Genomic DNA, 12,655 nt, shown 5'->3' on the forward strand with positions numbered 1-12,655 from the left:
AGTGCATCACGCACGTGTTATGTTATTTGTTTGTTAAAACATCCATCGAGATCAATTTAATTTGTTAAACGCATTTGCTCTGTAAAAACCCAGTATAAAATATAAATTAACTTGATGAGGTAGATTGCATCTGCTACTAGAAACCACCAACAGTTGAGTACTTGGTGAAACTCAAAAACTTAGAATCAATTTGTGTATCCATATTTTATTAAGTATCTACTAATGTGAACGTTTTTTTTCTGCTAGTAGTTTTATTGTTTGTCATGGTTGGAAATGGGAGTTCTACAAGGTTGGGCCTCGAATTGCATTTTTATTTAGTATTTATGTACAGACGAAATTGCCCACTCTTTGGAATGTTGAACTAACCAGTTTTTCAAAAGAAAGAATGAGGCGAATTGCGGAACATACGACTAAATGTGGCACTGCTGTTAAGGATCCTAGTCTAGCTTGTTCACGATATGCGCGTGCGTTTAATCTTTATAGCTTCTAGTTTCCGGTTATGTTTTAAGGACGCTTATAACGTAAATGTATTTGCAATCAAGTACTAGCCACTGAGCACGTAAGTGATTATACAATCCTTGCTCTTTTGTAGAATTTTGTCTGTGTTGGTGCTGTTACTTTCTAAGTGGATGCGGTACTTTCTTACTTGCAAATTTAGCGTTCCTTTTTTATAAGCTTGCTTGCTTGATTTGCAAGGATAAATGTGGAAACATACCAGTTATATCACACAAAAGGAGGCTAATAATTTGTTAACCATCCATAACCAATTCTGTTCATATTCATTGAACTTAGTGGAGTATGGGTTAAAACTATTGCACGTTCTACTTGTTTGTTCAAATACATGTTTGTGCATGTCTTGTTTAGATTATCATGTTAATAATATCAATTTTGTTAGTACTACGGTTTTACCTTCTTCATTTCAGCTGTGCAGTGATTATAAGCGTTTCAAACAGTTTTGTTTTGAAACGTGTGTGTTAGAATCGTGAATTGTGTGTGTTATACATGAAATAAAACAGGTCGTTTATAGTTTCGCTTTTTGAGATGTAAAGCAATTGTTAAGCTACTTAGATTACCGCCTAGGTGTTATTACGATATTTAAATAATTGGTAATACATCGGCTTTGCTTAATTGTCGATCCATTGTAGAACGTTCAAGCTGCTGAAATCACAATTTCTACGGTTACCCTTCAACTTCTTATCCAACTCTGCAGTTTTTGTATTTGGTTTTGCTATTATGGTAGCCTGTGGTCTTGCTAACTCCTGAGGCAATTCCGAACTTTGATCATTGTATTACTTTGTGTTAGGCCGCTTGATCTGTCTCATTGCTCTAATATCCAAAGTTAATTAAATTTATGCCGATTTGTGACCTTCAATATTTCAATGTCATATTGTGGAACATTAATGTTCAAAAGGCAGCAGTAACTACAGTTGTTCAGTATTTTCACACTAATGGCACTTTACAGGAGCGCGTCTTGAAATAACACATGACGGTTGTAGCCATTTATCTTTTTCAGAACAAGGAAGTTATAAGCCAGTGTTGTATTGTCCATCACTACTACTGCAACTCCTTCGCGTCATTTTATCACAAAATAACACAATGTGAGCTGCCGCTAGTTGAACCAGCAGGGAGATGGCGGCATACTGAAGTTTGCCGTAATGGCCAACCAGGAGGATGAGAAATGGAAAATATTTACGGACTCTTTGCGCAAGGTAGGCATTTTCTGTATTGTGGTGAGGCTCTATTGTCATTGTGTCATCTTACGCCTAACAGACTCCTCGTTTGTTCGACTGAATCATGTCTTTGTCAGAGATGTTATGTCTTTGGCAGAGTTGTCATGTCTTTGTCAGAGTTACAGTAAATTGAATGGAGTCGTCACGTATTGAACTGAGTCATGTATTGAATGATGTTGTCATGGAGTAAATGGAGTCGTCATGTATTGTCCAGGAGCATTATAGCTTAGGCATTGTCTTCGCATAGATCAAGTCATCTTTACATAGACTGAGTCATCTTTTCATATATATCTAGTTATATTTTGGTAAATACAAGTTTCATGTACACGTCGTAAACTTCCATAGCTGTCTCAAGGTCGAAATCAAATGTTTTGAAGTTTATCATTCTATTTGAAAGAGAGATCGTTACAGATTTTAATGATGACAAACACATATAGACTGTTTGACTTGTTGATGCTCTTATGATTGTCCCAACCTGTCAAACAACCAGTTTTCTATTAATCAATTTCAACTAGCATATTAGAGTACAGTACTCCCTTGCGTTACAGTTGTTATGGCTTCAGTACTTTGTGCGTTGAAAAATAAATTAGTAAAAAATAAAAGTAGAAAGTAAAAAGATAAGATACATACATCTCTCATACTCTGGCCCAGAGAAATTCCTCTGTTGTTCTAACAGCCATTGCATCTCGCTATTTTTCAGCCATGTTTTATTAAGGGTGAAAGTGCAACGCGTTTGCGGCGCTGTTCATCACACTTTATACACCCTTACAACTCTACAAATCATCTCATGAGAAAAAACAGCTAAAAGATGCTCAAAGATTAATAAAAAGTAACCTAAAAGGGGTTTCTATTTCCCATATTTTTACTTCTTGCTGGAGGCGCCGGTCCCTGTTAACGGCTAAAACTGAGGGGTTACTGTAGATTGTTTCCTTAGCAGCTGGAGTCATTCGGTCCTTAATACATCATCTTTTTTTTTTACAAAGTAGAGTATGATGAGAAGGTGTACATCGAATGTGGCTTTTGTGACTAGAACGGAACAAAGGACAACTCCAAACTATCGATAATGTTCATTTCAAATGCTTCATAATCCGCTAACATTTTATCACGACTGAAACAATCGTTATATATGCAAAGGATCTCGGGTTGAGTACAGGAGTAGCTAATAAACTCAATGTTGATTACTTGGAAAAGATGGTCAATTCATATCCATGGTCCAGACACCGTTATATCAAACTCGTATGGTGGTCATCAGCAATAAAGGTGAAAATCCTGTAACCTATTGGCAATATTGCAAAGTTTAGTAATATTCACAAATTAAACTTCCTTATTGTTGGTGCTCATCATAGTGGTTGACATGTGATAGCCACACTGAGCTGCACTTATTATACCGAGGTCTGTGTGTTCTGCACCCAACCTAAACGCTGACAGCCTGGTGGTGAAGGGCTGTTCTCAGGGAAAACTTAACGCATATGTGAAGTTATTTGGCCCTTTAAATTACTTCTATCATTGCTGTAGTGATTCTCACTGTATTCTCCCTTGGACTTCCTAAATGATTGAGGTTCTTATTTGGTAAACACTTCGACAGAAGTGTAATCATTGGTAATGCAGCACATTTTAAAGTTCTGATTTCCAGACTACTAAAAACTTGGAAAAGGACGTTTAAAGCTGCTAAGATGCGATTGTCATAAAAACTGAGAAAAATACACTTTGAAGTGTAAACTGAACCTTTTCTCTAGCATATAATCCATGTTAAAATCATGTGACAGCTTGCGAAACCCTAAAACTATCACTTTTTTTAGAAAAACAAACTATCATTTCCTGTTTTGAATGCACTGCATAACAACAGGATATGTGAGTATTTGTTAGGAGAAAACAAAGCGTGCTTGGTTAAAACCTATCACATAGTTCAAATCTACACATCAAGTTGGAAGAGGTGCAAAATGGTAGATCTTAATTGTTTACAAACTACCTCTAGCAACTTCAAGCACCTTTTCGAGAATATATGTTCTCACATTTTATATTAAGACTAGTAGAATGTCCGGCATTGCACAGGTATTAAAAATCGGCTTATAAACAATAAGAGGTAATGTAGTTACCTGCCACTTGTTGTTAGCCTGGCACATTGTCAATGGATAATTTGAGTCAGCCTTAGCAATAAGAGCTCACTACTTGCTCTCACGATTGAGCATGCATAAAATTACGCTACCGTCCTCCTTGACGTCGAGTCGTAACGGAAAGTGGTAGCGTAGTTGCACTCATATATCGCCGAAGGAATCCATCAACCTCGTGTGGCTTAATTGGTGAGGGATTGGGCTGGTGAATGGGAGGGTCCAAGATCAAATCTTCCGTAATACGGGATTCTTTATTCCCAGATTTTAATAACTATACATGTAGCTATAAACACACACAGACAAACTTTGAAAATAGATAGTTGTGTTATGCAAGACAGGCATCTTCCACTCCGGTATAATAAAAGTTATGCTATTTGACAACATGTTACAGGTATAACATAGTGATTGTATTGAACCAGTTTGTCACTATTGGATAGTATCATATGTTACGTAGCCTCATCACAAGTTACTGTCATTCTCTGTTACTTTTACATTTCCAATCATATTTTGACAATGTTGTGACGATGTTGTGACTACACGGTTCACTGATGAAAGGTCCAGCCTTATTCCTCAGCTGATGGAGCTCGCACTTTTAACAAACTCATAGTTGATTGGCTGTCAAGTGTCCGTAAGTTACAGCTGAATCAACTACTGTCATTTCCAGGAATATAGAGGAGTCCTGCGTATTTTTGAGAGGGTGGTTTTGCAATGATATACGATAATAAGGAAGTTTGCTGTTATTTACCTACTAGCTGACAGGCTGACGCCAGTTGTTTTAATAACTCATGGCCACACTGTTGGCAATCTGGTTGGTTCAATTCCATTTCATCATTGGCGTTTGCCACTTTTCCAGTATTTTGAAATTTTTTTGTCAAAATACTGGCCTAAGCATTCCATCTTATTGATCAGAGTAGTGTAAGACAGTTGTCTTTCAGAAAGTGCTGATCTCTGCCGATCTCCTATTACTTGTATTCTCATGTTTTAATTAATTGTTATGTAGTTAGTCAAGGTTTTCGTTCTTTTCCTTCGTCGTTGTGCACATTTGATTCTTTTAGGAAAATGCACTTAGTTTTATGGTACACTGTAAATGGTTATATTTTTGACATTGTCTCATTCTAGTCCCGTGCATTGCGATGCACTAGGAATACAATACATACAGTACACTGATGTGGTATGCTGGAAAATCGTATTTGGTGCAGCGACTAGTTTTAGTAAACGTTGTATAGGAAGTTGTTGTCTATCTGGATGACTCATCTCAGAGTATTAATAGAGTCCAGTTAGTCTTTCTCATCTCAGAGTATTAATAGTATCCAGTTAGTCTTTCTCATCTCAGAGTACTAGGATTGCCTATTTCTTGCTTCTACGGTCTACCCTTTAATCCGATTCTCTATCACAAGATACACACTTGCCTGCTGCCATATTGAAATACAAATTTGTTTTGTTTTTTGTCACCACTTTTTTTGATGCGCTCCTTGTGAACTAGGGAAGATTTATTTGTTATAGAAAAAAGAGAAAAAATATCCTGATGCCGGCGTCATAGCAGCTTGTAATAGTACTGCCTAATAAGTTTAGGTTGGTGCTACAGATGTCTTCACTCCATGTTAGAAGTTTAATTGTTCCTTTATTTACATATTCTGACACAGTCTCCTTATTTTCCAGCTGACTGCAACATCTGTAGTGTAGTCAGATGTGCTGCAAGTGTTAACAAAAAGGCACAGAAAGTTTAAAATAAGTTAACTCCTAAAGGTTTCACTCATATCTTTTTACCAGCAAATAGCACTAGTAGATTGACTAATGAGGAATTTTCAGATCACAACTGAGTTTTTAAGAACATGACTTCTAAGAATTTATCAATATTTTGCACAACTCCCAACCATGGTTGCGTATGGCTATTGTGACGTAGACCGAATTATTGAGAAATTTCTGGCCATATAAACACAGTTGAGACACCTGTTGACCGTGTCATTGTTAAGTGGCACGCCTACTAGCATCGTAGAGGAGCGTAGTATTGAATACATTCCTTATCTATGAATCATCGATCAACTATGTCGGCTATGCGGCTCATCTCGCTATCGTCCATGTACTATAATAGGATAACTACACACTTGTTAAAGCTGCAGATATGGCTCGTTTAGCATGCCATTGGTACCTCCTACTGTGATAACAGCTTTGCTAATAGAGTAAAACCAGTGACCTTCACCTCTAATCAGTACTTTGTTCCTGATCAGGTGCAGATCCAGGTCCACCCTCACCTTGAGGTAAGGATCGAAGCGCTGCAGTATATAGAGAAACTGATCATAGACCTTCTACACACCATGTGCACATCCAAGCCTGTCAACACGGCTGACGTTATTGAGCAGGTGATTATCAACTCACTTAGATCAAGTTTGGGTTCTGCTAACCTTGTACCATATGCAACTGGCGGCTGACAGTGGGTGTCTCTAAATGCTTTAGTGATCATATAGGCCTATGGTTTTGGCAGCTTTGCTTTCCGAAATAATAGTTATTATTCATTATTATTATAACAAGATGAACACAGACATGAAAAAATCACATTTCCTACAATTCTTCAAGCATGATTATGTTTTGTGCTTAAATATTGGTGTTGATGTTCTCGTCCAACATGACAAGACAGTTCTATTCTGTGTTTATATTCATGGAATTACACGGAGTAATCATGTTGATATTCTCATTGATTAAATGTAAAAGAGCATTAACGTCTTAGGTTATATAGCAAATCTTTGAAGACATTTTCAGCCCAACAGTTCTACTTCAAATTTTTCATTGTCATTTTATTTATGAAATTCATGTATACCAAAACATTTGTTCAAATTCACTATTAGATAGGTCATGTATTTTACAGAAGACTGTGTTACGACTTGTGTGTAATTTATAAAGGATACCCCTTTGTTTTGTATCATCTAGGATTTTGTTTACAACAGTAGTTGTTCTCTCACTGCCAGATATGTTAACTTATTTTACTAATATTGTTGGATTCAAAATACTAAGTGATTTAACCCCTTTATACATTACTGATATGTTTCAATTCTCAAGTTCCAGATATCCACGGCGTGACTCCTTTTTGCACTTACCAAAAGATGCACTCAATAATTGTATTGCTAATCCTTCGTTTTTTTATGTCATTTTATCTTTGTCGGCCATCTTTATAGACAATTTTATCTTAAAAAATACGAAGCTTTTGCAATGAATTTTTGAAAACGATGCTTTGTTTGCTATTTTTTATTAGGGTATCAAAACAACACCAAAAATTACTAACTATTAACTAAAAGAAAAACGATCGCTTTCTACAAATATGGCGGCTTTTTCGTGAACGAGCGCATGTGCAAACGGCTTGATGACGTAAAAAAAATGATGGATTCTTTTAATCTTCCATCAAAAGAGATAAAATGAATACTCAAGCTTAGAAGTGGCAAGTCTTCTTTGTATAAATTTTCGTTTGCTCGTTTATGACGACACATGGCAATACCTTTTTATTTTATTTTTTCCGATGTCACCATATGAAAAACATTTGTTTATCAAAATGATTTTGGACTGCCCAGTAAAAGTATATACCCTACAGGATGAAAATATTCGATGGATTTATTAATTCGCGAGTTGGCGTACAGTCAAATCCCGAATTATTAAAATTCACGAATAATTAGTTTTATTTTTAACCCAAGGGAGAATAACTACTACCTCAAATTAAAAACTAGCCGCTAGGCAGAGTTTGTAAACGTAGCTGAGTTCCAACCTCTTTTAAAATCTTTGCCGGGGCTTTGTGTTAAGCCCATTGCCGATGCATCACACTTCTTTACAAAAATTTCAAGGTTGTCACAAGTTATTCGGGATTTGGCATGGCATCTTCATCGAGAAAAAATCTCCTGCAGTTCTTTACGTTGGAAAAACTCATAACTTACCGTGAATGCTCGGGTAATAAAAAGGTCTTTGAACAGAAAATTTATTTTTTTAACATACACAACATTTACTATTCTTACTTTTTAACTTCATATCATGGTAAAAGTGTTTGTTGTGCAGTTCAAATGAATTTAAAAAAAAAGAATTGTTTTGTTGAAATAAATTATGAGGAAAAATAAAACTGTAAAGCTGTTTAAATGTAAATGTGAAATTATTAGCAAGTAATGGTTAACTATAGTCTGTTTTGCTATGATTACAATAAAAGATTATTTGGTATACGATTATATGATTTTAGTTCGTTTCCATGTTGGCATCATAAGGTGAAAATATCAATAGAGTGGTATAGAAACCCATAGTAATTATCTAATGCAATACCTTTCTGGTTAAAATCGTCAAAATCACCATCTTAAAAAAATTGTAAGAAAACATTATGTTAACCTTAGTAACTATAGTTAAGTACAATAACTTTAATGCATTTTGTGGTAATGATCTGCAAGGAGATGTAACATTACAAAGTACTACATGGAGTGTTTTTACCTTTGAGACAGGCGTGTAACATAAACGCTGAATCTAACATAAATGAATTTAGCTTACTAAAAACATAGGAAATTTTAGTAAACTTCTAACTAAAATTGTACCACTTATCTGTCTGCAAACCAGTTTTTACCATAACGGATGACGCTGAACTGGGATACAATCGCCAAATTTTAATTTCGAAAAATTATTTGTTGATATCGTATGGCAGAAGACAAAGTAGTCCTAGTACGGCGAAGACAAAGTAGTCCTAGTACGGCGAAGACAAAGTAGTCCTAGTACGGCGAAGACAAAGTAGTCCTAGTACGGCGAAGACAAAGTAGTCCTAGTACGGCGAAGACAAAGTAGTCCTAGTACGGCGAAGACAAAGTAGTCCTAGTACGGCGAAGACAAAGTAGTCCTAGTACGGCGAAGACAAAGTAGTCCTAGTACGGCGAAGACAAAGTAGTCCTAGTACGGCGAAGACAAAGTAGTCCTAGTACGGCGAAGACAAAGTAGTCCTAGTACGGCGAAGACAAAGTAGTCCTAGTACGGCGAAGACAAAGTAGTCCTAGTACGGCGAAGACAAAATAGTCCTAGTACGGCGAAGACAAAGTAGTCCTAGTACGGCGAAGACAAAGTAGTCCTAGTACGGCGAAGACAAAGTAGTCCTAGTACGGCGAAGACAAAGTAGTCCTAGTACGGCGAAGACAAAGTAGTCCTAGTACGGCGAAGACAAAGTAGTCCTAGTACGGCGAAGACAAAGTAGTCCTAGTACGGCGAAGACAAAGTAGTCCTAGTACGGCGAAGACAAAGTAGTCCTAGTACGGCGAAGACAAAGTAGTCCTAGTACGGCGAAGACAAAGTAGTCCTAGTACGGCGAAGACAAAGTAGTCCTAGTACGGCGAAGACAAAGTAGTCCTAGTACGGCGAAGACAAAGTAGTCCTAGTACGGCGAAGACAAAGTAGTCCTAGTACGGCGAAGACAAAGTAGTCCTAGTACGGCGAAGACAAAGTAGTCCTAGTACGGCGAAGACAAAGTAGTCCTAGTACGGCGAAGACAAAGTAGTCCTAGTACGGCGAAGACAAAGTAGTCCTAGTACGGCGAAGACAAAGTAGTCCTAGTACGGCGAAGACAAAGTAGTCCTAGTACGGCGAAGACAAAGTAGTCCTAGTACGGCGAAGACAAAGTAGTCCTAGTACGGCGAAGACAAAGTAGTCCTAGTACGGCGAAGACAAAGTAGTCCTAGTACGGCGAAGACAAAGTAGTCCTAGTACGGCGAAGACAAAGTAGTCCTAGTACGGCGAAGACAAAAAAACATAGAGCTCATAGAGTTTCAATGAATATGTCAATTGCAATCGAGAAAAGGGTATACAGTGTATGATAGGAGCGATAGCAGCGTAAGAACAGCGTAGCTTGGTGACTAAATATAAGGTTCGAAACTTGCAGTTGCAATCTTTGTGAGTTCAAATCCCGCATGAATCGGATATTTCATTCTTAAATATTTATGGCTACAGCTAGACAAACCGAACAACAAGCTTTGAGAAATATATATATATATATATAGAAGATACGATATATAATCTAAGTTGATCTACAATAATTTTATTTACAATGTTTAAACAAGAGTCTGTTTAATGCTCAGGTAAAGAAGACATTCCCTGGACCGATAGATCGTTGGGCCATACAAAGTGCTAACCTTGCATTGGACAAGAAAAGACAGAAAAAAGGCGAAAAACCAGTCATCCCTGTGGATAAAGTACACCCACTGCTCAAGGTCACTGTTGCATCTTTTCTAACCTCACACCCACCCCATTCTTTTCTACCCTCTCACCCATTCCATTCTTTCCTAACCTGATGATCTTGCCTAATGATAGTGGGCTGGGAGTTGTTCAAGATAGTGGATCGGGAGTTCTTTGGGACAGGGTGGCTCTAAAGTTTTCCATGCAGGTTGCTAGAATTATCGTAAAACTTACATTTGAACGCCCCGCCCCCTCTATTTGAAGGCCACCTCTATTTGAGCACCCTCTTCTATTTGGCCTTTACTTGACATTCTTGATCTTTATGAATCCCATAATGGCAAGCGATCAGTAGAAAAGTGTCCGCCAAACTGTACTAATAACGACTCAGTTACATCAATAACAATTATTCGTTTTTTGTTTCCGTTCGTTTTTAACTAAGCTTTTACGGGTTTTTTGTTGAAACTTTGAATCTAACGCCATAAGACTAATTAGTAACACTATCAGGCTAATAGTAGTTCCTTTTTAACGCACTCCAGATACTTTGATGTATGTGAAAATATCTGTGCTACTGCACATTTTGATGCTAAGATTTTGGGGCTATTTTGATCACACACTCGGTTTTTCTTATTCGTGTGATAAGTGTATTCTAAATTGCATTGCATAAAAGTTTTTCTTTGCTGCAAAAATGTTTGGACACTAAGATTAACTAGCTCAGCAGTGCAAAAGAGGAATTGAGGTCAAAGGACACTGTGGAAGATATTGAACAGCCAGAAGAATATGGAATGGTTTCAAACAAAACCAACAATCAGAATGCAACTGGCTCAGCAAATGATGCTAATATTGTTGTTTTTAAAATGTCAATTTTTGTTTCTGAGTGTATTATTAATATGGTTTTTAATTTCACTTGTTTTTGAATGTGTATTTGTAGCATTTGATAGATTATTATTGAATATAGTTTATAAATTTGCATGTTATTTGATAGCATGATGGCGGTAATATGAACTCAGCTTTCCATCGATCGACGCTCATTACTCCTCTTCTATGGCACATTAACATCAATTTTGGGGCTGCAAACTGTACTAAACATATTGATGAGTGCAGTGAGATCTTATGCAACTCTGTTAAATAAGGTTATAAAATAAAAATATTCCTACACATTTAGAATGAAATAAAAAACATGAAAGCTTTAATAAATGGCAACACAGGCTATAAGATCATCATAGGTTAATTGCAAGCGATAGATATCAACTGGTAGAGACATGTATCAGCTTCCCCGTGCATATTCATTGAAAGATTCTCAACTAGTTGGAGATAAGTTAGCAGATTTCTTCCACCCAAAAATGTAATGTCCGCTTCGCCTGTAGGAGAGTGCAAAATATACGTGACATTCGATTCACTCATGAAAGGGTGAAATTTGTCTTCTCAATATTCTGACGAGATGTTTGTAAACTGAAACGCTTCTTCTATTTGAACGCCACCTCTAATAAAGCGCCACTCTAAGGGAAGAGTTGACAAATAGAGCGCTGTGGCGTTCAAATAAAGGTTTGATGGCACCAACGGAATGATAATAAGTTGATGCACTTAGAAAGATCAAAGACCAACAATATTAAAGGTTTTGTATTTCTGCTGCTTCTTTTGTTACCAGGAGTTGCTGGGCTACAGACCTGACCAGCAGGTTACTCTCTGCATAGTCGCTGTTCTTGAGTATGTAGCTGCCGATATACTTAAACTCGTAGGAAACTATGTGAAACACATCCAAGCCATGGAGATTACTGAGGAGGATGTTAGAGTGTCCGTCTGCGCTGACAAGGTCTGACCATTTCTCTCTTGTTACTCACTTGCTAGCACTTGTTGTGTGCTGACAAGGTTTGACCAGATCTCTCTTGTTACTCACCTGCTAGCACTTGTGTGATGACAAGGTCTGACCATTTTTCTCTCTCTCTCTCTCATTACTCAATTGCTAACACTTGTTGTGTGCTGACAAGGTCTGACAATTTCTCTCTCGTTACTCACTTGCTAGCACTTGTTGTGTGCTGACAAGGTTTGACCAGATCTCTCTTGTTACTCACCTGCTAGCACTTGTGTGATGACAAGGTCTGACCATTTCTCTCTCTCTCATTACTCAATTGCTAACACTTGTTGTGTGCTGACAAGGTCTGACAATTTCTCTCTCGTTACTCACTTGCTAGCACTTGTTGTGTGATGACAAGGTCTGACCATTTCTCTATCTCTTGTTACTCACTTGCTAGCACTTGTTGTGTGCTGACAAGGTAGACCATTTCTTTCTCCCTTTCATTGCTCACTTGCTAGCACTTGTTGTGTGCTGACAAGGTCTGACCATTTCTCTCTCGTTACTCTCTTGCTAGCACTTGTTGTGTGATGACAAGGTCTGACCATTTCTCTCGTTACTCACTTGCTAGCACTTGTTGTGTGCTGACAAGGTCTGACCATTTCTCTCTCTCTCCTTACTCACTTACTAGCACTTGTCAGTCTGTGACATTTGACTTGCATCTCACAAGTGACAATATACATTAACATACAAAAGTATAAGACCACCCAATATTCTACATAAACTATAGCTATAGGACTCAATAAGACTAATATGGTCATCTCAAATGAAAGAAAGGTATATGTCATTAATCT

At 37.4% G+C, this 12,655-nt stretch overlaps 1 protein-coding gene across 1 annotated transcript in view; it reads left to right on the forward strand.

Annotated features, from left to right (window-relative positions):
• The first annotated feature begins 501 nt into the window (after positions 1-501).
• LOC137397039 (son of sevenless homolog 1-like) overlaps positions 502-12,655 on the forward strand; it is a 47,985-nt gene continuing 35,831 nt past the window's right edge. Inside the window, exons 1-5 of the mRNA XM_068083321.1 lie at positions 502-559; positions 1,514-1,709; positions 6,070-6,201; positions 9,916-10,047; positions 11,658-11,822. Of these exons, the coding sequence (XP_067939422.1) occupies positions 1,656-1,709; positions 6,070-6,201; positions 9,916-10,047; positions 11,658-11,822 (483 nt within the window). The 5' untranslated portion in view covers positions 502-559; positions 1,514-1,655. The remainder of the gene's footprint in view (positions 560-1,513; positions 1,710-6,069; positions 6,202-9,915; positions 10,048-11,657; positions 11,823-12,655) is intronic.

The sequence above is a fragment of the Watersipora subatra genome, chromosome 5 (assembly GCF_963576615.1).
Source record: "Watersipora subatra chromosome 5, tzWatSuba1.1, whole genome shotgun sequence".
Taxonomy (NCBI): Eukaryota; Metazoa; Bryozoa; class Gymnolaemata; order Cheilostomatida; family Watersiporidae; genus Watersipora; species Watersipora subatra.